The sequence below is a fragment of the Acanthaster planci genome, linkage group LG05 (assembly GCF_054643075.1).
Source record: "Acanthaster planci isolate LZ-2023a linkage group LG05, COTS_SCS, whole genome shotgun sequence".
NCBI classification, from domain to species: Eukaryota; Metazoa; Echinodermata; class Asteroidea; order Valvatida; family Acanthasteridae; genus Acanthaster; species Acanthaster planci.
This window is the reverse complement of record NC_141781.1, coordinates 10717343-10742687: the sequence shown is the minus strand read 5'-3', so window position 1 is coordinate 10742687 and position 25345 is coordinate 10717343. Positions and strand designations below refer to the sequence as shown.

Genomic DNA, 25345 nt, shown 5'->3' with positions numbered 1-25345 from the left:
ACTAGGGTGTCAAGCAGCGTGGCAGGGAGCACAACATCATCCACATAACACAGGTCTGTGAAATGAGAGTAGTAGTCCACACCAAGGTCAGGACAGCGCTCCATCGGACAGTTCAACCAGTGATTAACTGCAACATTGAAGAGGTTCGGTGCAGCCACACAGCCCTGTCGAACTCCTGAGGTGGTTCGGAAGGGACCTGATAGGGTACCTTTGGCCCGCATACGGCATGTGCTGTTGGTATAGAAGTCTCAGAGGATGCAGATGTACTTGGGAGGGACTCCTACGCTCTGGAGAAGGAGCCAGATGGCGTTCTTGTCCATAGAGATGAAGGCAGCCTTCAGATCCACAAAGGCAACATATACCTCTTTCAAACAAAAAGGTGCCCCACGTTGAGCCCCGTCATTGACTCCAGCACAAGTTCAGTTCAAGTTTACACACACTTTGTACGTGATTTGGGATATTTTATTGATTTACACGTTCCCTGCACCAAGCAAACCCATCAATACATATACCTCAAACCCATTTACAGTAAGCAGTTTCAAATTTGCAATATAAAAATTCAGAAAAAAATCAAGTTCTCTATACACAGTGCAGCTATACATGAGAAGACTTTGTCCACTATCCCTTAATGCACTGTGAAAAAAGCCTCTCCATACCAATCTCTTGGTGGCACATTGCATTATGAATTTCCCATGTGCGTGTATTTCTACTGCCGGCCTGAGAAAAGGTCAGCCTTTGCCAAATTCCCTAATTATAGTTTTGCTCTTCTTCAGTTTTGCAAAGCACTTTACCCACTGCAATAATATACATTCTGTACTGTACATTTCATCCCAGCAGGATAAGTAAAAAGCCATATTCAAGTTCTCAAGCTATTGCACTCGTTCAGAAAACTGCTTATTTTCTGGAAATTCTCTTCATTTCTGTAACTGTCAGGTCTCTCTTTCCAGCAAATCACACACAAGAAGTGAAGACACAATTTCATTGATTAAAAGACTATTTATGTTGACCTTTAGCTTGTCAAATTATAACCATCGATATCTAATTATGGAGGAATGTAGGAGTAATCTGATGAACTGTTTGTTCGGCCACACATTACCCTTCCAGTTAGCAAACAGAAAAACAGATGATGCTAGAAGAAAAGTTGAAATAAATGACAAAATACTGATTGGGTTCATGGGAGGATATGTGGGCATTTCCTTTCTTCTTGAAAGTGGGGCGCTGTTAAGCTTAGGGAGATCTTGGTCGTCATGTTTTCTGACATTGCCTTTCTTCCTTTGATGGATGTGCACTGCTAGAAGCAACATACAGGGTGGTAATGTTGTGACCAAGCCATTCGATCGTAGGATCATCCCAGCTGCCACCAGCAGCCTGCTGAAATGTTTTTCCGGTAGATCCTGGTTGAACTTCTCGCTCAAAATGTATTCAACTCCAGGATATGTCAACAGCAACTTGCCCAGCTCCACTGAACTGAAATAAAACAATCCAAAAACATTTTTGGCACGCACGATAGCTCAGTTTTAGTCATCTAGTATGAACACGGATAAAAATTCAATTTAAATTCCAACAGCTTCAAGATATCTTTTCTATTTTGCTCCGTGACTTTTCAATTATGATAAATTGTGTTGTACTCAATGGAAATTTCCTATTGTACTGTTCTTATTCTCTTTTTTTTTCTTTTTAGCGAAGGGATTGATCATTGGCTAGGTAGGAAAAGACCCCAGGAAAATACCAACCAGGCAATGAACTGGATCTGAATTTTAAAAGGACATACCCAAGAGGACTTATCCCAGTGATAACATGGAGGTACATGAAGGAAATTAAGACAACAGTGGTGAAAAAAATGACCGTGGGCATGAGAATATTCAAAATGGAATTGCTTTCATATTTAATCCCCCCCTATAGCTTGATCTCATTTCCATAGCATTATTTACTTATTTAAGCATGGAGGTACTCCATAATTTAGCCTAGGCCAGTAAACATTAAAAAGGCCAACATGACATGCATGATCAAGCTGTCTAGGCATGCTGGCTATGGTAATTTTTCAACACAAATTTCCTGAAGTTGGTTGGTTTATTCGCAATTGACATATCTCCATCAATAAGTAACTGAACTCATACATCATTTTATAATTGTTAAAAACATGCCATGACATTTACGCCCTGGAACTTGACATGATCATGATCAGATGATCACAAGTTTGGATAAAATTGTGAGAAATGGTCATCATCACTTGACCAAATGCACGTACATGCACATGTACCAAATTCTTAAAGAAGTAAATTTTTTTCAGATGATACAAAATCCCAACTTTTTGAATGCAAATTTCTCTTGTGGTCCACAGTGCTCCACACTCATTTACATACACAGTGTGATGAAAAGATCTAGGCCTCTTAAAAGTCCTTTCTTTAAGTCAGGGGACGAAAGGACCCTTCGAAAATCGTATCTAAATACCCTTCATAATCTTTTATTTTTCATATTTTACAAAACAACGATTTTTGTACAAACCTGCCAAGGACTGATCAAAATCTTTTGACCAAACTATCATCAGACTCAGAAATTCACCGTGAAAAAGTTGAAAACATGGCACCTGTATCCTGGCAAGCTAGAAACAACTGCGCATGCAATCTTTTCCATATTCGTTTGCTGGTAGCTTAGATATTCTCTCCAGTAATGGTCTTCAGTTCATAGGACTGTGACGAAACACGGCATTAGACCGTGTGCACAGAGAACGTCATCGCGGTCGTAAATCGACTGGGCTCAGCGGGTGTCCCCATTGATTTACTGCAGCTTTGCCGGAGGCGCTACTGGGCTTGATTGCTTGTGGTTTCTTTTCTTCTGCCTCCACCTCCTTCTACCTACCTTCTTTTCCTACTTCCACTGGTTAAGGCAGTGTTCAGCATCCCTTTTTTTTCCTCTTTCCATTACCATTGTGCGATTAAGGCAGTCTTCAGTTCTTTTTTCCCCTCTTTCCATTACCATTGTGTGATGTAGTAGGCTTCATGGAATGGTAATAGCACCCTCTATGGTTGTGAGCATTTTATAGCGGAGCCTCTGATGCAGCAAACACAACAGAAATTCCTCCTGCCAGGATTGCTAGGAGAAACCAGTCAATGTCATTAAGTTCTGTCAATTTTATTCCAGTGTTAACCCTGAAGTTGGCCATTCCAAGCCCGATTTTTTTCAACGCTCGGTGTGCATGTACAACACTCCTTATCAATGCAAATCAATCTGACATACAGCTTATAGTTGAGACTGTCATTTGAAGTTCAAGGTCACTACAAGCGTACCAGCCACTGCGTACACTCAACACAGCAGTTGAAAGTGCAGGTATGTTTTTTGGTTGATCTGTTTCGTGAAAGTGGGTGCTGAATGAGAACAGTATGCGTGATGAACTGCTGTCAAAGTCACTGTAAAAGGTTGCTATATGAAACTAAAGGCTTGGCTCGTTAAAAAAAGGGAAAGAATGGCTGACCTCTTTCATGTGGCCAAGTGTTTAGGGTCTGTGGCTTCCAATCATAGGGTTGGTGGTTCAAATCCAGCTGCTGGCAGTACGTTGTGGCCCTTGGCAAGCCACTTCACCCCTACTTGCCTCTCTGCACCCAGGAGTATAATGGGTACCACCATCAGCTGGGGAAGCAACCTGCGATGGACTGGCATCCCCTCGAGGGAGGAAAAGAAATATTCTCAGTCGGTTCATGTCAAGGAAACTGCAATAAACACTGGCCTGATAAGCCAAATTGGCTCGGACCAGATTTTTTATTTTTTTTTTTCTGGAAAAAGGGGTGCTTGTAATGAGAAAGATACACGTAGGCGCGATTTTCACAGAATTGGTGTCAAAAAGACCACAAGAGTTATTGAAAAACTCCTGAAGGCTCGACTACCGTACTTGAGGGGTAGATCTAGTCCCTGGCTCTTTTAGGGTCAAATGAACACACACAATTAACTGCAAAATGATTGTTAAGTTGCCAAACCTAAAAGTGATTTGGTTCAGGTAATATCTTATCACCCCTATTGGCTCGAGTGTCTATATTTGAAATCTTCAACACTGCCTTGACGTTACTTTGTGCATGTGTCTGTGACATTAATGTATGACCTCAACATCATCTTCAATACTTGAAAAGACAACTTACAGTCACTGCAAAAGACAAACTTCTGGATGGACGTTTCTTCCACTCCCACTACCATCTCTGCTTCTATCCACTTGCTAACAAGTGCCCTAACAATAACGAAAAAGTTATCTGGGCTGGAGAAATAGAAAGGCCTCACGTCTATCAATTAACCACATCGTGCCAGGGGCATTTATAAATGTTGATTCTGTTGGGCCGGAGTATTTTTTATTTTTTTTGTGTTTTCAAAATTCTTTAAAAATTCCTACCTTCATTTACTGGACACCGACACCCACACAAAGGACTGTCTGGTTTCTATTCTAATCTGACAGACAACATATATTGACGCGGGAGAATTTCAACCAGGCCTGCTGGCTTGTAAAAAGAGTCCAGATTGTGCTGGATTATCTCCGCTATCGACAGTGAAAACATGTTGGTAATTCCCAGCAGCCTGATCTTTTGTTACAAGTATGGTCTTTTGTTACAAGGCCCAGTTCCCTTTGTCCTATTTCAGACACCCCGGCTGTGCATATAAAGAACATACATGCCCAAAATCGGGCTCCCTGACAGCAAGTGGTTAATATGAATGATTCCAAAGCCATTTCTGTAATTAAAACAAGCAGAATATACAACACTAACTGTTCAGGGTTGTTTGGCTGCCAGACACATCAGTCTGCGTAATTTGTCAAAGTAATTTGCTTACCCAGTGTAACAGGTCAACTCTCCCCAAGGCCAAACAGCCTAGGAGTCTGTAGTTGCCAGTCACCACAAGATCCAACAGTGACATTGTTCAATCTCCCATTGTCTCCACATGACCTGTTTGGCTGTTGTTGATTGACCAGTGCATCAAAAGGCGTGTTCCCATTGGACTTTTTTGGTTAACCTCCCGCGGCTTTCCTGTAGAATTAAAAAATTAAATCTGATGGGAACATCAGATTTAAACTACCATCCCTGTCAACTTACCGCGATCGCAATATAACACTAACAGACCAGAAAGGGTCACGGAAGATTGCCATGTAGCCATGGTAAGTTAGCAGGGGCACAAAAAGTCCAATGGGAACAATTCCCATACAATATAGATTGACTGTGTCCACGCTAAATATACGAGCCCGACTACTGCCTACACAAAGAAAATGGTTGTATGGTTCCCAGCCTCCAGCTCCGTGCGTACTATCATACCGCACACACACAGTGAGGCATGCCCGGATAAAGCTATACACACATTGTGTAAAGGGCTTTTCCTAAACAAGTTTGTCGTCTCTGTAGCAGATTTGGCCAAATTCGTCTGATTCTATCTTTGTTTTTGTCAGATTTTGCCAATTTCATCATGATTTGTACAGCGCAGGCAATGTAATCAGCTGGTCTTTTCAGGCATAACACAGCGAATAAACATTCTGTTACTGTTAAAAAAGTCCACGTAGGAATGCACAGTAGATTGACATGAAGGAATGTCACGGTAACTTTCCACGTACCTGCGGAAGAAAAAGTCCAATTGGAACACGGCTATTGTGCATCATAATTTCACATCAGCTGCAGTATGTTGCATCTGGCCGGGTTAGGGTCAAGGTAAGTATTTGCAAAGTGATACATGCAGTCTTCACCATTTGTTTTGACTCCTCTTCTAAAGGTAGTAGACTGCTAGCCCTCTTTGATTCCACAATCTGACCGTCTTGCTTGGACCTTCATCAGTGTTCCAAGAGCAGATATTATGACACTATAAGAGCCTTGATCTGTGAAATTAAAATAATCATAAAATGACTTAACTAATTCATTCATTTATAATACAAATTGTTCTTTTTACAAAACAAATATTCATTTTCATGTTGTTATTTTTAAGGAGCTGCAAACAAACTGTTCACAGATTCAAAATTGTGATCTTTCATTGGTCAATTTTGGGCAAAATTATACCCCAAGAAAGGTTAACCGTTGGTTATGTTCTCAGCCAGAAACATTTGTCGTCATGTCTACAATGTATACAACATCTGGCATTGTGCAGTCGCTTTAATTTTTAATTTAGTTCTCTAGGACAACAGATATTAACACAGAACCGTACATTTTTTTGATGGCTGCACCAAGTGGCAACTTCAACTTTATTTTAAATAAGGAAAGATTTTCAGCTGAAGCAGATACATTATTCAATTTATGCCTGATCTTCCTGACCCTATAGGGGAGGGGAAAGGTTATCTTCCACACACACACAGTGACATAACACCTTCCATCGCTTTCCACCCAACACTGCCCCCTCCCCCTTCGTAAAATTTCTTCCCCTCTTTTTTCCCTTTCATGGGTGGAGGGGAAAGCTACCACAGCTGCCTAATTGCGAATTAAATCCGAAGGGTTAGCAGGTGTTGATTACATGTACGCGTGCATGAGCATGATGTCATATCCAGACTTACATGTCTCCATCGTTCAGTCATGTCTTACCTGATTGCCAGGTGAGTATGCAGGTGTGGGGTCCAACATCAAAGTGTGCCAATGCAATGCAGGCGTATAGGGTGCATGCGATTACAAGGCAGACCTGGAAAAATAGCAAGCTACACCTGCATCACAATAAGAGGAACCCAAACTACCTGAAGAATTTTTAACGGCAAAGTTGCAGGGAGATGAATCAACAGGGACTCACACACCAATTTTACATGTATCAAACTCCCCCCTCCCAAATTGATCAACCCTTACAAAAAAATGACCAAACTGAAAAACTGAATAAGACTTGAAAACCATTAACTAAAGTTTAACCCAAAAAAGGAGCTGGGGTGGGGGGGTGTAGAATCACAGATCAACCAAAATTGTATACTTCTCTACTGCTGTGCTCAATGTGCTGTACATGTAGGCGGGCCAGCACAAACAGTGAATGCGGTCTTCAACTTGAATGTTGGATTGAGCGCACCTAATGTGTACAAAATGAAGCATGGGATGGCCGAGTCACAGTGCCAGCAGTGACAAGGCACATGGTCCAAACTAAGCCGGCTTTTTAAGCCTTCACCAGCACAGTGTGTCAAACAGAACTCATAAGAATACATGTACACTCAGACAGGACTCCAGCAGAAAACCACACTCCAGTTATGTGGAACAATACATGACATGTAAGTTGACTCGTCTCTGCTGATCTGTTTCACTGAGTAAGGGGAACTCGAAAGTTTAAGACCACCTGTAATTTTATTGGTATTTCTGTGACTGGGCCTGCATTACATTGTCTCATTGAATGGTGCATAACATCATTGTTGTAGTGCCATCTGTATAACCATTTGAATAAATTTTTTTGCAATGGCAGGTCTTGTATGACATTTTGCCTGTAAGGCAGCATGGGTAAAAAAAAAATCTGAAAAAAGTCTAAGTAATCAGAAAAAAGGAGGGCATACTTAACATCAGACTGTTAACATTTCAAAGCATGGAAATGTAGTCAAAGAGCTGCTTAACCAAGATACGAAGGTTACACACTGAAAATAAACATAAGTTGCCATGATTGATTGGTTTAAGTTTGGGTTTTTTTCAGGTTGATGCATTTTGTATGGGTGGTCCTAAACTTTTGCAATAACTGTACAATGTACTGGTATATTACATACTTTTACAGGCATGAAAGCCTCAGGGGAGCTACTCTTATGTTAAAAATAGATTCATTGAAACCATGATAGACGCTTGTTGAATGCAACTTATGTGGTGTGCAGTAATTAACATTCTCAGAGATCACAACTGCTGGTGTCTGGAGTTGTACATGTTCATTGCCAGTGAAGATCTTGAGCAAATCACAGTTGTAACAAAATTATGGTATCGAGATGACAAATAATTCACCGACAGGCATGATGGTCAGGAATTTACCAACTGGCTAACTCGAACATGAGAAACTGCTGGGTGAATTAATCAAAAAGGCAATTGAAAAATACCTGTACGTGGCTGATACCGTTCACGGCCGGGGAGCTTTATGCCAATGTTTAAGCCTTCCTCCACTTGTTTCTAGTTTAGGAGTAGGGTCACGTATATGGAGGTATAGTCCACTAGGCTGGCCCTAATGAAGTTGAGTCTCTAACGTGCCACTCTTCGACGTTTCCTTGGCTTTCTTCATGCATTATTCCCAAACCTCTTAGCTGAAAAACTTTGAATTCATTCAGTTACAGTAAATAATGATATTATAACCTTTAAAATACATGCCACTGATCACCTCTGTGAACAATTTTGGCGTCATGAAGTTTAAAAACCCAACATTCAAAAACGACAGCATCCAGAAATTGTCACAAATTCAGCTGAGTGTTCCCTATTTGTGGCACACTTGAACAAATCTCTGAAAATCCCACATCCCAAAGAAAATCTTCAAAGTTGATAAATTCTAGTATTACCCCTAAATAAACTTACATGTATTTTCAGAAAAGTAGGCATAATGATAGCAATTACTTTCTTCACTGTGGGTACATTTTCAAAGCACTCGTTTTGCACTTCAATAAAAAAGGAAATCAGGTCAACAGACCTACATGTACATGTAATTGCAAAGGCTTTGGAACTCAGGACAGTAGGCCTACATACACGGTGACAGTAGCAAGTGCGCGAACTCAACATTTTTGACATGTATGATGCAGGCCTACGGGTACGCGATCATAGATGTAGGCCTATTGAAAGGTAGACCCGTAAACAGGGCTTGACTTATACTCCTCCGTCATACATTGGACCCTGTCCCAATTCATAGGGATTTCTTTCAAAAAACTTTATCCGGGATATCCGGGGGCATAACTAAATATCCACTTGATTTTATGAGCTGAAATTGCACTGGTATACATTCACTACTTATGGGTTAAACTATCCCCTAGGTTTTTAATTGCAGAAAACTTGCCTTTTCCTCGTTTGCCTTTTTTAACTGTTTTCCCACTCCGAGCAAATTTTGCCCCACTTGCACAAAACTGACGGCTGTTTCGTCACCTTCGTGTCACGTCACCGAGAGCGAGCCATGCTACCAATAATTTGCTGCAAGCAGTGTGTGACTGGACAGGGAACCAGCCAAGGGCATTGTGTATTAGCTGCACATGTCAGTACGGGACTATGTATATGCGCATGGTGTACATGCAATGTTAGAATTCTGGAAATACTTATATGTCAAAGTTTGACAGTCTGTCAAGAAAGACTGGGATTTTGCCTTCTCATCTGAGGTAACTAATGATGCATCCAAGTGCCTGGCCATCCCAAATTACAAGGCAAGGCATCTCATGCACATGTCGGTAAATTTACATGAACACAGTACATGCAATGTTAGAATTCTGGAAATATGTGTACTTTAATACAGCCTACAGTGTATGCTAAAGTGTGTCGAGACTAGCTTGGAAGATTTTTATTCATGCTGCAGCCATGTGCCTGCCTTCAAGAGTTGACAAGACCAAGTTGACTTGGGACCAAGTAGACCCAAGATGGAATTGAGGTGATTCCAGACCAAGTTGGCTACTTCATACTGACATGACTGAGGAGTATACAGTGTGTGTGCATTGCAATGATTCGCTGGACCACATCCAAACTTTAAAAAGGCAATTCATAAAGAGTCCAAGTTGCTCAGACTATAATTGACTGATCTACATCATCCTAAAGCAGTCGCGTCAATTATCATTTCAAAAATTCAAAGATGCACAGCATGCCAATGTGAAGTTGGGCTAGTAGCACTCAGAAAAATTAATTTTCGACCTTATTGGCCTTATAAAGGATGGCCTAGTAAGTAGTATTAAAGGCTGCACGTGAGCACATCATTAAATACTTGCTTGGGAGGAATAAACGATTTGCAAGATGTGTGCAAAATCTAAGTGGGCATATATATATAGTATTTCATTTTCACAAAAATGGGCCACGTAGCCCACTGTAGCCAGTGAGTGAAGGCATGCCTAGTGTTGATCCTAGTCCTACTCCTAAGATCAGTCTCAACCTAGCCCCACTAGTGTGGCTAGTCTCAACCATGGAGGAAGGAACACAGGTCTTTTCCTTTCTCCATGCTATGGTCTAAAGGACGAGGCCTAGGAATTTTATTCCTGTAAAGTATGGAATAATAAAAGCAAAATACATTACTCCATATCACGTAGGTGTGCCAGGGATTCCTCAGAGACTAATTTCTTACGTCTTGTCATACACAAAGTCGCGAAATAAACGTATAAAACGACCACCGTACGCTCAGTACACTAAAGGCCTACAGAAGCGCGCGTGTACCAACGCACCCACGTGTAGCTTTCAGTGTCCGTAAATGGGTTTTCGATGCAGCGTACCCGCGTGAATTTTGCGTAGTGACGTCATGAACACAAAAGCTCTGCTCGCAAATTCCTAACAGCGCCACCATTCGTCCACATCGGGGGAGTCAGGCGAAGTTCAGTTGTTCTGAGTTCCAAGACCAGCCAGACGAGACGCTAAGCGTCCGTGCGGTGACGGTTCATTTTTGTTCGCGCCCGAGTGCACACGCAGCACACACCAGGTTTCACACCCAGACAGGTACGTGCCCCGCGGCTGTCGGCACGGGGTGTGTTGTGTGTGAGCTGTTGTGGTGCGGTGTCATTGGCAGGCCGCGTAATCCTTCATGCGTAGCTGTAAGCGATACTGTAACCAGAGCTTTTGTATCCTCGGAATAATAAATCGCCTGAGATTATGGAGGCAGCAAATAAGCTTTTTCTCAGGTCTGTCTTTTTTCCCCCCATGGCTCTTCTGGCTTGGAGCTACCAGGGTAGAGTTAATGGGCTTATCGCTAACAAACCAAACTTGGCCATTCAAAACTGAGCTCAATCACTCAAGAGAAAAAGGGTTTATCCTTGCTCCTGTCTCGAAGCATGGCATTTACCAAATAGGAAGAGTTTTTTTTTCGTGGGGGGGGGCGGTGAGGAAAACAACAAATAATAAACAAGGTTTGTTTTGTGCAGCTTTGCACCCAGAGTGGTGTTCAAAACATTTTTGGAAATTTGAATTATACGAATACTTTTTTTATTTAGTACATTTGATCAAGTGGATAAACTGTTTACTAGATGCTTGTGCATGTACTTTGGAAGTTGATGAGCATGATATCATATCAAAATGTCGGTCGAAGATGCGTATGTCCTCCAGTCGATGCCCCTGAACAATTTAAGAATGCATTTAAAATGCTTTATAGGTTTGTGAACCTAACTCTTACCTGTTCGACAGAAAGGGTTATCTAGTTGTATCTGCTTTGTTGGTGTATCTTGCATTGAGACATTAATTCCCAGAATTTTAAACATTCAGACCCCTCCACTGACATTATTTAAACAGGTCTTCAAAAATAGTTACCCGTCTTTCGAGGTTAACTGATACACAAACACGAATTACACCAATTACACGAATCACTCAAGAGTGATAAGTTTAATCCGAACTCAAACAGTTGGGGCTGGAGCAGGCCATTTGGACGTGGCGTGCAGTGCTACATTTCGGCCAGGATTAGACTAGATAAGAGGGATTGATCGGAGGCGAATATCGCTTGTTACGATCAGCCCTGGATACGGAGATAGTCGCTGGGATGACTGACCGTTGACCACCGTGGCCTACAGTCAACGACTGCCGCCTCATCGTCGCTTGTCCGTCCATACCGTCCAGCCACAGTCGGGGGAAAAATGCAAACGCGAGAGCGCGGTTGGCTGGCTAGCAGCAGAAGGACACAAGTCACGGGAGAGCCAGCTCCATTGAGAGGGAAAAACGTAACTTCTATAAAGACCTTCGTTTCTTTTCTGCCCGGCTACTTGTTGCACAGTAGCAACACGGAGATGAAAGGGGATAACACCCCCCTGGTGGAAGGAGTTTATGTATTCAAGTTGACGGCTCGACAATGATACACGTATTGTCAGTGATGGGGGAGACACGCACTGCATACGCACCGCCCAGAACCTCCGGCCCATGAAGCCGCACTGACACCGCTAAGCCCCCGATTTGAAGTTCCTGGACCATTTTTGTGTGGGTGTGTGCGCGCGTGGAGAAAGGAAGTTCGGATAATCCATCCCTATAACCGTAGCCTCAGCCGACCGGATCGGATCGCCCGGTGACGATCGGCGTGACCGCGCTATAAATTTTCCAGAGCCCTGACTTTTTAGGATTGGGTCATAATTCAGGTTCCGTGAGTTGTTGGGAGTCATCATCATAGACACCATGATCAGCGCGCCGTGGCTGGTGCGGGAGTACAGGTTACTGCAGCTGACAGCATAATCGGCTCGAGAGCACAGGAATCTGCTTCGCCTGGCAGTCTGTCTTTGCCTGAACCACCAGAGAATGCTTGCCGCAGTCGTCACCCCGGCTCTGTCACTCCTCTGACGAACTTCATCTGTCTCCAAGCACGATGATCATTGGCTTGATCTCAAAAGTTCCCGACCAACGAAAGACTTCCAAAAGTTAAATTCAGTGGAGCTTCACCGACGACTTTTGCACTGATCGAAACAAAAGAAATTTAAAGCTCTCGCTACAGTGGCAATCTCTGAGAAATTTTATATCACAAAAATGGATATATTTGCTTCACACCACCGAGGGATCTCTGGCAGGCGATTCCTACACCATTCACATATTCTTCTGACAGTTCTGTGGTGAGTACTGTAAATTCAGAAGTAGAGCGAGTTAATGAAAAACTATGCGTTTGTGTGCCTACACCCATAAAGTCAAACAATTCGGAGGTGCACTTTTGGGTACAAGGTTTACGCCAATCATGCCACCATCACGCAAACATCTGAACCATGGAGATAGGGTTCACCTCTAAACAGAAACACTTTCCTCAAGTTCAAATTTGGGCAGGTTTGGTGTTTACCCTTTCTTTTTAGATTTTGACACGGAGATAAAAGTGCATTTTGTTTAAGTAAAAATAAGGTCTACCATGGTTTGCAGTTGGCATTATCACTGATATATCGCCGTGAGGCTCTTTAAAAATATAATTTAGCAAGAAAATCGAATATAAATCAAAAATTTGAGAAACTTGAACCTAGTACCATTGCAAACTTCTTATTCTTTTCAGACACAGTTGTACAAAATTCTAGTTGCAGAGGACTTGACTAAATGTCTCGTCACAACAACATTTGCAACTTTGGTATTTTGTTTCACAGCTTTTGTCACAGTCACCACAATCACTCTCATTACCCGACCTTCACCGGATTTTCACCACGATCCACCAATTTTCCCCTTTCTCTTTTCATTGCCCTAGCAAAATACAGTTCACAATGCTTATTGACAGGGGATTCCGTCAAAATGAGCCTAATCAGTCGCCATTTCGCTGTGTTAGAAATGGGTGTCCGTAATTCGAACAGATTAGGGTGTGAGACTGTGAGTGAAAGGGAACATCCAACTTTACAGACCAAAATTGAAAATACATCAACTGGTGCAGTAGCATGAATCACAGTGTACACTTTCAAAGATCGAAAAGCTTTTTTTTATTTTTCCCCCAACGGTTCATGTATTCTATAACTGACTGGTCACTTATTCTGAATAAAAAAAAATCACCATCGAATAACAAACACTTTGACAACCCAGTAACTTTGACAACTACCTCGATTAATCGCAAAAGGAAATCTTAGCGGACTTTACAACCTGTAGTAACTGGTAGAAAAGGGCCAGCTTACTGGTACGTGAGCCGACCCACTTAGTGACGCAGGCTTAAATTCAATCAAATGCATTGAAGACTTCAAACAAATTTAAGTCCATTCATAAGAGCGTACGATAGAAGTGTGTCTTTCAAATAGCTCAGAGGATTCCTCGAATATTACCAATCGAGAATACGTTGCGCGATTTTTGGTCGAGACTTGATTGAGCAAAAGCAAGCCGTTTGCGTCAGCGTTAACTGGGTCCGGGGCATCGAAGGTAAAAAGTTCGTGCAGGCCTGGTGGACGTAACCTTGCCGCTTCGCGTTCGCGCAACTCTGTCGGCTCCGGATTAATCTCCCAGTCACATCTCTGCCGAAATTTTTAGCTGGGCTCTGTCGGCACGGAAATGATTAAATGCCGTCTGGTCTAATTCACGCAGGGACATGAAATGTTAATCGGTGTGGTCAAAATTAATGCACAGACGATAGAACTTCGCAGAAACAACAAAACGGGGACAGTTTATTTAGATTGTCACAGATGCCCTGAAAGTCATCTCGGAAAGGTATTCTCGGTATATGCCAAATTTTGTGTCACCTTTCTGATACTGACGTACGCTGTTTCACAAATGCTACGAAGTGATTGAAGTTTGACGCACATTCGTTTGGCAGCGAATAAAACTCGAATTTATTTCGTTATTATTTTAAGCTCGTAACCACTATTCTCAGTCGTGTTTGCGAAAAACGTCAAGGCACGGTAGTTTTTGGTAGGACTAGTTGTACGAGAGATCTTAAGCACTTTTAGAAGGCTGCATCATAGATATTACTGCTTGGTTTTAATCCTCGTTCAGTTATTTTGCACGTCAGGGTCTGACTTTGACGTGGAAAATTCACTACGGCATCGCGAGTCACTCTAAGTAGGTTACTAATAGCTGCATACTGTTCTCGGAAAACAAAATGACATGTAGACAATTCGTGTCTTAATGATGATGGATTGGCAGGCGGCAAAGTACATCGGTCAATATACAGGCTGGTATGTTAGGAACCCAAAGGGATGCACAGATTGTCTGTATCGGAATGTAGCCCGGATAAACTGAGCGCATTACATCCCCGTATCTAGGAGAATTGTGATAAAGAATTAATGCCTTGTACAGACCCCCCCCCCCGCCATCACCTACAAGCTTATGTTGGTGGGGTTTGGAGCAATGGAAAAAAGATGACAGCTTAAGGGATAGTAAATCGAATACACCACTTCAAAGTTAAATGTTCCAATGCTTTTGAACCTAAGAATGACAAACCATATGAGATTTCAAGAGGGCATTTTTCGTTGTATGAGCATGTGCTAGTCCATCCACAAGTCCTTAAGCCTTCAGGAAGGTTTTGTTGGTTCCAGTTATCGTGGCATCAACAGCAAGAAAGATGTAACCGATTTTTGTTCCCACTTTAATTTGCACAATCCGGCACCGTTGAGATGATGGGGTATATAGGTTAAGGTCCCTCATACCGCGTAACGTTGCCAGAGACAGGCGCAATACCGGCAACCGTCTCCTTCACAAAGGCTGGCTCTGAGAGCAGAGACTCATGTTTTATGATTCCATGTTGCAAGAGGCACTTTTTCTTCCCACAATACGCTCAGTCATTCATTGAACGATACTGCATCCCACAGTGCGACAATTTGGTGGGGGGGGGCGCCAGGACAGAGGACACATTCATCAAGTATAAGTTATGTTTCAAACCATCGATAAAAAGTATGATACGAGTTGACATGTTGTTCTCTGCGATTTCCGAGGTTTACCGTATCCCAAGGACAGCCAATTTAATTCAGGGCCTTATCTGGAAGGCTCGACCCCTGTTATTTCCCACTTCCAAGACTGGCATCCCAAATCCTTCATCGTGTCTATAAAAATGGGGAGTATCATGATCAAACCACATTTTTCGGTCTCCCGTTTTATCAGACCTCAAATAGAATCATACAGGAACCGTCATGATGTCAGCAGTTAGTGATGTCCCTCTTGCGCTCCAGACTTAAACGTGTACACCCTCCTTCCTGTGACAGTCCTTGAGACGAACAAATGGGTTCTGACAGATGACATGGGAGGGTCAGGCACACCCAGCAGAAGGGGAGGGGGTACGATCTAGGACAGCGAAGCCACAGTACGGATACTTTTTATATTTGTTCTGATTGCTGCATCAGTTCTACAGTCGATCTCACTTCTGAAGTTTGTTGCGTGCTGTAGGCACGGTCTGGAGCGAGCTACTTTTGTTCCCCCAAATTGATTTAAAGTAGGCCTAGTCATTGCAAAAATATGTGAAAATCCATCAATAGACCAGGTTTTGTCAAATCGATTTGACAGTGGATTCATTGCATTTTAAATAAATGAAATTCAGTTTTTATTTCGATATTATGAAATAGGCCTATAGTGCAATAGTCATGCTGCAGTTTGGTGCGTGACGTGTACAGAAAATTTTTAGGGGCCTGAAGTCATGTGTGCCTGTAGATATGCGCCTAAATACGGTCAGTGCATTGCGATTCTGCTCATAGGCACAAGGTAGTTCTCTTTACAGCTGTGATGTTAAAACCTTTGTGAATAGGACAACCATTGACCCCTTACCTGAACCGGTCATGTGTTTTCATCCTTTCCCTCCGAAAAAGTTCTCTGTAGCGCACAGTAATCTCAAATCAGCCAAAATAATACCCTAGGGTGTCCGGAGCATGGTCCTTCGTGAGCCCTTTGTGATCACATTGACTTACGGGTCATTAACAACATGGGATAGAGCTAAGACGTTTTGGTCAAGTAGTATAGGCTCTAAGCATGCTGAAATTCAGCGGTTGTCGAGATCCAATAAGACACTTCCCATATTCAGCCGATGCAACATTCCCTCTTTGTCCGGTTGCCGCGGCCGACCTTGTTGAAACTTTGTAGATGGCCCGCTTGATATAATGGAATTATCTGAGCGCCTTAATCCTTGTTATGCTTGTAGGGTATGGAGCTGTGCAGTAGAGGTCCTTAATCTAGCAAGGGTTGAGTTTTCCATCCACCCTTACCCCTATCTATGGAGAAAAAAAAAGTGATACCAATTTATAAAATAATTAACTTGCAAAAGCCACCGAGGTATAGAAGCCCCCAGCTCCGTTCGCGGACCTGTATTAGGAAAATAATTTGACCCCTCGAGCTGGGACCGTTCAACGCTTGAGAAGAATCAGAAAGTCAACTGCGTCCGTTCACAAGATGGCCGATAATCCCCTGGCATCTCGGTGGAACAATACAGCCCCGGGCTGACATTGTTTCTGGGTTGCCTGAGAATTTTCACGCCGACAATACCTTCCGTTGAAAGTGAACCGACGGAGTGCGCCGAGACAGTCAGGCGCCGGAAAAAAAGCACAGAATTGCCCTACCTTTAAAGGCCATATCGATCACCCTTTCCTTGGTGAATGGTTACCGATTAAAACAAATTACGAATGACGTAATATCGCCTCGTTTGTACAACGGAAAACAATTTTTTTTGACTTGTACTGTGGTGTGAAATCGGGAAAATTATCCTGGTTCTAAGGCAATACTGTTCATTTATTCGTGAAATGGTCTCGAAAAGGAGCTAACGTACGAAGTCAATTTGTTTTGAAATCTATTTTCACCCGTGTACTTTTTATTTACCGACTTTTATAAAACCATTTACTGCTTGTCTTCCTGTCATTTTTTGGGGGGGGGACCCTGGAGGAAGGTGTATCCGTTTGTTTCATCTTTCGTGAATAGAAACCAACTGATCATGCATACATTGGGAACAAACGCCGATTCTGTAATACCATAAAGTTCAGATCTTTGGTCCAACTAAGGTATGAACAAAGACTTCTGGAGTGGTCAGTTAAATTTGTTCACACATAGTTTGTTAGCCAAGGTGATTGTGAAGCCCGCGAAATGCAATTGTGAACATTGCACGTTAAGGGAAGTCTCCCGGACGTACGGAACACTGAACAGCTTGGCGTCCTCGACTTAAAATGAGGTTACCGAATTTATTACGGAGAGACAAGACTCAGTGGCCGGGCAAGACGGCTTGTTTGTGATTTAACAGAGGATTGAAGGCTGAAATAAGCAAGGAAAACATTGCTTCAATGACATACACCAACATTGTCAAACGATTGGCAAACTGTTTTAAAGTTGTTTGGCGTTCTGGGAAGTTGATGTCTCTGTCAGCGTATGCACCATTCTTATCTTTAAAATCACTGTAAAAACGGGTTTGTGAGCAATCTAGCTATTATGTCCAGATGCGATGCTGTGGCTACATTGTATGAGAAACAAACGCAACACGGTTGTACCGTTTCTCCTTCAAGATATTGTGGGATACGGTCAGTCCCTCTTCTTCCCTTAAAGAGCACCTCTAAGTAAAACGTGTTTTCTCTGATTTATCTGTTCAAATAAATATGGAAGCATCCAAATCGACCACAGTCTCATTTGTCTTCAAGGCTCAAGTATAAGAAGCTTAAAGAGCTTTTCTTCTGTTCATGCCAAGATGCGAATTCTGAATGTAGATAGCGTCATTCAGGGAAAACGGAGAAAATGAGGGGAACCCTCGCCCTGCTTTCGTAGTTGATAAACCGCCGTTTATGCTAACGGCTACATGCATTGTTTGGAATGACGCAATATACATTCAGAATTCGCATCTTGGCATGAACAGAAGAAAACGCCCGGTTTAGCTTGCTGTATAGTTGACCTCTGAAGACAAATGACACAACGTTCGATTTGGATGCTTCCATATCTATTTGAACAGATAAAATCGGAGAAAACATGGTTTCCTTTGAGGTGCTCTTTAACCCTAAAGAGCCGGATGAGCGGAATCCACCCACCCCCTCAACCTTTTTTTCCCAAGACCGCCGTAGTGCATTTTTTTTTCAGGAGTGGAGCCTTTAGGAGTTTTAGGGTAACTCTTTGCAGTCATTGTGATACCAGTTTTGTGAAAATCGGACATATCGTTCTTGCGCAGCGCGCGTTTTTCCGAGAAGGGTCAGCTAAAACTTTTTTCAACTCTGGCGCTCAATGCACGCGGGCTGGCACGCATGTAGCTTTGGACTTCAAAACTGTTTGAGTTCAATCTTTACTTTTGTAATGAAAAGGAGTGTCTTTAACATGCATGGCGTTTTAAACAAAATTGTGCTAAGCACAGCCGAGTTCCTAGGGGGCAGAATCCCCCTGGCTGTGAGAAGGGCCAAATAACCTGTCTCTTTTAGGGTTTTAAGACAGCCATGCTGTTTTAAGTGCGGAGTGATCAAACTATGCACTTCATGAGAATGATGAAATATACAGTTGGATGTGAGAGAGAAGGCGACATAGCGTGAAACGACTAGATTTATTACTGACTTTGATCGCGTCTTGTAGTGTTTCACTTGGAGGCGCTGTAGTTATATGCCGTCCTATCGGAAGTTACTTGATCATGTTAACGAACTTATTGATCATAGTTCCGTACCTCAACTCTGCACTCTCAGTGGAAACCGAACTGTTTAGGTCAGAAGGACTTTGTTAGAATCGAGAAATATCGTTTCCGATGTCCACAAACCTCTTCCTTTGCTTACAAAATGATGCCCTAACATCCACTCATAACTTCTCATTTGGGGTACATGTCATCAAGCTTACAAACAGAGAAGTGACTTATTCGCTTGCCCGATCGTAAATCCATACGACAGTGTCATTCTAGTTGTCAGTTCCATCTAAATATTGGACCCAGTTTTCATGACTGCCCCATTACTGTTGCGAAATTACATGCCGAACCCTCTCCTATAAAAACGCCGACCGGGCCGTGTCGAGTCGCGGACCGCCGCTTCCCCTCTTGGCTCGGCTGGGGACATTGGCCTCGACTCCTACACAAAATAAGACACGGACCCTTCCCTCGATCACATAATTTACGATGGTTGTGCCACAGATATTTGGCTTGTTTTGATGCTAGTTTATCGACCGTTTTCACGGTCATGGCACTATACTATGATTTATTTTTCGAACTGAAATACGTGGCCAATCCTTGTAGTCGGTCTGCCTGATGTGCCCTATCTCGCTGTACCAATTTTGGTACATATTTGCCCGCGCAACTCACGTCCCCCTCACGTGAGAAGCCTGACTTTCTTCAGTATTCTTAAAAAAAATTACTCAAGATTCACAACACAAATCTTGTCCAGCTTAAGCAGGGTTAGGTAATAGTTTTCAATCGAGGCAAAAGAGCCAATGCTGTATCCCTGCGATTTGGTTCGGATCAGGATATTTACTCATGCAGGTCCCAAGGTCTGCCATGAAGGTATTTATTGCAAATCACGTTTGGAAAAATCGTTGCATAAGGGGGGCTATTAGGCGGGTGTGTTGCTGCTAATTTTTGCGAAGCCATAAAACAATTTGTAAATACGTCAACATCCAACAATAATTTACGGTCTTCTTGTCTGTGCCGGCCACAGACGTGCTGTGGGAGTCAGATGCAAATGTCACGTTCCTAGAAGATGTTTGGTGCCTCTCGGTATAAACTGTTTTCTGAGATGGAACAGAAGCGGTTGTGGATTGAAGCTTGGAACCTTAACATTTCAAAAGGCTATCTGTCGGGGAAGACGAAAACCTGTTCAACTAACAGGCCTATATCAGCACCAAAGACAAATTTGCTGATCGCAGGTGAAAAGGACGAATAAAAAGCCCTGTAGTGGCATCAAGTATAAATTTTCAAAAAGTGGAGTATATTTTTTCGAAGTCCGTTTTTAGAAGATATAATTTGTCTAAAGTTCGTTTGTTCGAAGTATATGCTTCTAACAGGTATTTTGTTTAACACTGGATGTTGATAACGTCAAACGAGGAATTAATAACTTTACACTACCCACCTTAGGAATGTGTGGTGAAGAGACCCCGCCCACTATAAAGACTTTCATTGTTACACCCAGCTAGTCAAAGGCCAGGCTACTGGACCACCACCACATCCTTGGATTCACGTTCCTGTAATCTCATTGTTCAGGATTATATACCATTAAAATATTTTCTCCTATAGGGCAATTTCGTTGAGAAGTAGAAGTTGGTCGAGCTATTATTCATAAGCTACAGTGGTTTAAAACAAAAACAAAACAAAAGTGGAAACACATGGAAAAGATAGTAGTTGTGGCTATGGAGCGTCGAAAGTGGACAATCCCATTTTATCATTTTCTGCTGTTAGATTTTTTTGATTTTGGACTAAAGCCTAAAGCATAAAAAAAACGCACTTTTCCTCTAGGAGAAATTTGGATTTTACTTTAACAACTCTCGGGCATGGCGTGTCAAATGTGAACAACTAAAAACTTCAAATCCCACTGACAAAATTAAATTACTGTCATGCTCCATAAGTGGACAACCCCATTTTCTCATTTTCTGCTAGTAGATTTTCGGGTTTGGGAAATATGTGTAAACCAATTTCAAAAACTCAATTTTCTGCTAACAAAAGTTGGGATTTTACTTTAAGTCTTCGTAGCGCGTCAAAAGTAGACGGCTAAAAACTTCAAATTTCCACTGGCAAATATTATTTGATGATGATACTTTCCCATTCAGTCACACTTCGTCTCTGGTGACTTGCAATAACTCCTGGTTGCAGTATGTGAAATCTGGACTTTTTTGTCCGAGAGTTGGATTATGAGCGGACATAAGAACATGACCAATTATTTGGTTTATTTGTCGGTTGACTGGTGGTGCAAGTAGAGGACTGTTTTTCAAATCCTCTCGATAGCAAAAGAGGACAACCCTATTTTCGTATTTTCTGTCGGTAGATTTTATTTTATTTATTTTAATTTTTTTTTGAAGTTGCACTATCCCTTTTCATGAAACCCAATTTTCTGCTAGCAGAAATTTTGATTTTACTTTGACGACGGCGGGGTGGTCCAAAAGTGGACAAGTTGAAAACTGAAACGACCATGGCGCTCGTGCGCTCTGAGTGAACGGTCTTGGGAAGATGGGCAGCCAACGGTAGAGGGTCAATGGTCTGACAAATGGCGTCACAGCTCGGAAAAACAAAAAATGTGGACGATTCCTATCGAGAGACTCATAGAGCAAATAGTACCGCCGCCGAAAGCCTGATATGAGGCTAAACGATGCTAGCTGTATAATGAACCATTTTGTCTATGTCCAGTAGTATAATTCAGTTTGTTGTGGAACGGAAAAAGGTTCGATGTGAAAAAGCCATGTTAAGAGAAGAAGCTAAGTGCTGTTTAATCAAGTGAACCAAGAGTTTCCAAAGGGGGAAAATAGAGAAAGTAAAAATAGTAAACATTAAAACGCAAGTTGAACTTGCTGAATTAATTGTGACACCCCACAGATTCCCAAACACGTATTCAGACAATATTTCCAATCACAAAAAAAGGATAGCCAGGGCAAAAATAAATCTTTCAGCCAGTACACCAGTTGGTCACTGATATGACATCAAAAATTTAATTTACTATTTGTCATTGAAATCTTTGTTCAAGTCATCAACACAAGTGAGCAGTTATAGTGGAGGCCTGGGTCATTAATATGAAGACAAATGATTCAAAGTGACAATGATTGAGATATTAACGCAATGAAAACGCAAACTTGCAAGTGACGGCCCAGACCAGTCATCAGATGCATGTACTGTGAAATGATGGATAGTGGATTATATAGTAAATCTTATATCTGAATTTAAAAGTTGGTTTTTCACTTTTGGCACTCCGAGTAACTTCCACCACAATCAGTTCACAGTTTTCGTCAATATTGGACACATTATTTGCTATAATTTCCTTTAGAATAATACTCCCCTCTATACATCCCATAATATCCACATCCTCGACTTGAAAAAGGCCAGTTCTTTTTCACAAAAGCGGCTAAATGGAAATACAAGTTGCATGAAAACGGCCAATCACAGCAAGGGAACTTCCAAATGACGCCTGATGCCGGTCAACGGACGGCGGGTCAATAAAATGGGCTGGCTCCGCAAGTTTGCAGTACTACAAAGAACCGTCATTCTAGTAGCCGCTTTGCAACACTTCAATCTTTGCAATCTTCTTGAGACCGTTCCATTTCAACGTATAGGGAGAAAACTTTCCTTTCAATTTTCAGCATGTCCACTTTTGGACCAGCCCGCCGTCGTCAAAGTAAAATCCAGATTTCTGCTAGCAAAAAAAATCGACTTTTTTCTTTTTTAAAAGAGATGGTGCAACTTAAAAACCCTAAAATCTATAGGCCGAAAATGAGAAAGTGGGGTTGCCCTCTTTGGGAGCATCAAATAAGATTTGCTAGAGGAAATTTGAAGTTTTTAGCTGTCTACTTTTGACGCGCTACGAAGACTTCTTGAAGCAAATCCAAATTTTTACTAGCAGAAAAGTGAGATTTTGAAAATGCTTTACGCAAATTCCCAAAACCCGAAAATCTGCTTGCAGAAAATGAGAAAATGGGGTTGTCCACTTTTGGAGATTGACAGTAATTTCGCCAGTGGTAATTTCAAGTTTTTAGTTGTCTACCTTTGAGACATGTTAAAGTAAAATCCAAATTTCTCTTAGCGGAAAGTTGCATTTTTAAAAATGCTTTAAGCACAGTCCCAATTCCCGAAAATCTTCTTGCGGGAAAAGAGAAATTGGGGTTGTCCTCTCTTGACGCTCCATAAGTGGCCAACAAGCAATTCTCTTTTGTTGTCAAAACTGTTATAATGAATTACTAATAATAATGAGTTTGGCAAAAAGCATCACGAAGTTCCACTGTGTGATTTGAATCATCCTTTCAGTCTTGCTCAGGACACTTACAACCAAACCAGTGGCATTACGGGGGGATGTCCAATCGGAAAGTCTTCCCCTAGTGGAAATCCATGCCCCCCCCCCCGCCTGGTGTCCCCCTCATTTGAAATTTGCAATGTAAAAAAATTATCTGCTCTCAGTGCCCATTGAAAACAAAATGCATCGATGGACGCTCCCTCAAAAATTTCACCTCAGTTATGCTACTGGATGCTCTATATTAATTGTCACTGTTGTTTTAATTTATAACCAGTTTTTGGTCACCTCTGCAGGTCTTTGTCGCTAGTCCAGACAATCCCGCAGGTACAAGGCTTGGGGGATTGGCAGTCTCCAGAAACCAAGCGCTACTGCCACGCCCAGAACTGGCTGAGTATGCGGCAGCGCAAGCTGTGCGAACTGCACCCGGACCTCATCCCCAGCCTGACCGAGGGCATCTTGGCCGGCATCAGCGAGTGCAAGCGCAACTTCCGTGACAGACGCTGGAACTGTCCGGTCAGCAACGTGACAGCCGTGTTTGGGCCCAGCCGGCTGAAGACGAGTAAGTGGATGCTGGCACTTCCCAGATCCTTTAAAATCCACTGGAAAATTTTGAATTTTTTTCCCATGAGGATTTATGAATGTGGAGCCATCCATCATCCAACATGCAGGAGACTGATGCACTTTGAATGTTTAGTTACAAAGACTTATACAGAGAAAAGGCCATTTTTCTCCTTCACGGCAGTGGATTATGGATAATTTAAGGAAGTTTCAGCAAAAATGAGGTGGTCAATGAATTAAAATTGAAATCATGTGTGGTTATTTGTATCAGTGTTGTGATGTAGGCACAGTACCTACAAATATTTCTATGTTAACTCTTAATTCAGTACTTTTCTATACACATAATCCTACATCTACTTTTACCCCTTCTAGGGTGGAGTTTTCTTAACTCTTTATCCTTGACATCTCATAAATGGAAAATAACGTGGCATTAATATGTTTTATCCTCCATATTTGAGTTATTAATGTGTCCTATTTGAATCCAACCCTAGGCTGTAATTTTGTTTTATTGCCATCAATTCATGATCAGATGGGACTCCGTAAAAAAAAAGAAAATGGGGAGTTACTTTCCACACCCCAAACTGGAATGTTGACAGAGGTTACTTCATCAGGATCAGGTTCCTACCAATTTAGACATTAAATTGACTCTTCCAAGAATCCAAAACTCTCTGTTTCCCCCAACCAAATAAATAAAATTCTTTTGCATGGTAAATAATGTGCAGGGGTTATAATAACGCAAAGGTTGTGTCCTGAGAGTTAGATATTTAGTTGCAAGTGCATACCCCTGTGTAAGTCCTCCATGGGGTTAAATACATGTGTGTCTTTTTGTATCATCCCCAAGTTGAAGCGTTCATCCATCATGTTAGCCACAGGAAGGAAAGGGAGTTGTGTGGGGTTTTACAGCAGGATGCTAATATGCGACAGCACTTGGCTCCTGTACATGTTTACCTTAAGGAGAAAACCTCATGTAAATATCATCATTCACTGACATACAGATGCCCACCTGTACAAAAGGTCCCCCGTCAAGCCTGTTCTGTCAGTGGACGAGGAAGGAAAGGCATCTCATTGTGTCTTCCCCCTTCCCTCTCTCCCCCCCCCTTAAGATTCTGATACCATGGGGAGTGGTTGGCGGGGAAGGGGGGTAGTCTCGGGATTGTCCTCCCCCTTGTTTGCCCACTCATGTCGATGAGGCCTGCTTTAACCTTAACTGCCTAGGCTGTGTGTAAAATCAAATTGAAATCAGAGGCTTTAACCCTCTTGGGACTAGTTTAAAGGAGGTACATGCAAGCCACCGACACCAACAATTGCCAGTGTGCAGATTTAAGAGCAAGATTGTGTGAAACGGTGTTCTCTTGAGATCTGTGGCCAAGCATTCAGAATTCGTTCTCACTGCTCACATCTGACGTTTGTCATCAGCAGTAGTCCAGCTCCAAGGAGTACCACCAAAAGCACCCAAGATTTATTGTTTTCTGTAAA

General features: G+C 42.2%; 2 protein-coding genes across 10 annotated transcripts in view; one reads left to right on the top strand and one right to left on the bottom strand.

The window, feature by feature from the left end:
- Positions 1-440: 440 nt before the first annotated feature.
- LOC110981362 (uncharacterized) lies at positions 441-10293 on the bottom strand. Of its 9 annotated transcripts, none has more exons than XM_087137163.1 (7): positions 7988-10293; positions 6901-6993; positions 6531-6646; positions 4810-5836; positions 4131-4216; positions 2506-3660; positions 441-1467 (listed from the first exon to the last, which is right to left on the bottom strand). In XM_087137163.1, the coding sequence occupies exons 2-4, from the start codon at positions 6930-6932 to the stop codon at positions 5745-5747; spliced, it is 240 nt and encodes a 79-aa protein (XP_086993289.1). In that variant the 5' UTR covers positions 6933-6993; positions 7988-10293; the 3' UTR covers positions 441-1467; positions 2506-3660; positions 4131-4216; positions 4810-5744. The 9 variants fall into 9 exon arrangements, 5 of the variants coding, with proteins under 5 accessions (XP_086993289.1, XP_086993285.1, XP_086993286.1 ...); XM_087137159.1 differs by having other exon boundaries at positions 10137-10293; XM_087137160.1 differs by having other exon boundaries at positions 2977-3660; positions 10137-10293.
- Positions 10294-11489: 1196 nt separating this feature from the next.
- Positions 11490-25345, top strand: part of LOC110981351 (protein Wnt-7a-like) — a 68903-nt gene continuing 55047 nt past the window's right edge. Inside the window, exons 1-2 of the mRNA XM_022238868.2 lie at positions 11490-12631; positions 23605-23870. Coding sequence (XP_022094560.1) covers positions 12549-12631; positions 23605-23870 — 349 coding nt within the window. The 5' untranslated portion in view covers positions 11490-12548. The remainder of the gene's footprint in view (positions 12632-23604; positions 23871-25345) is intronic.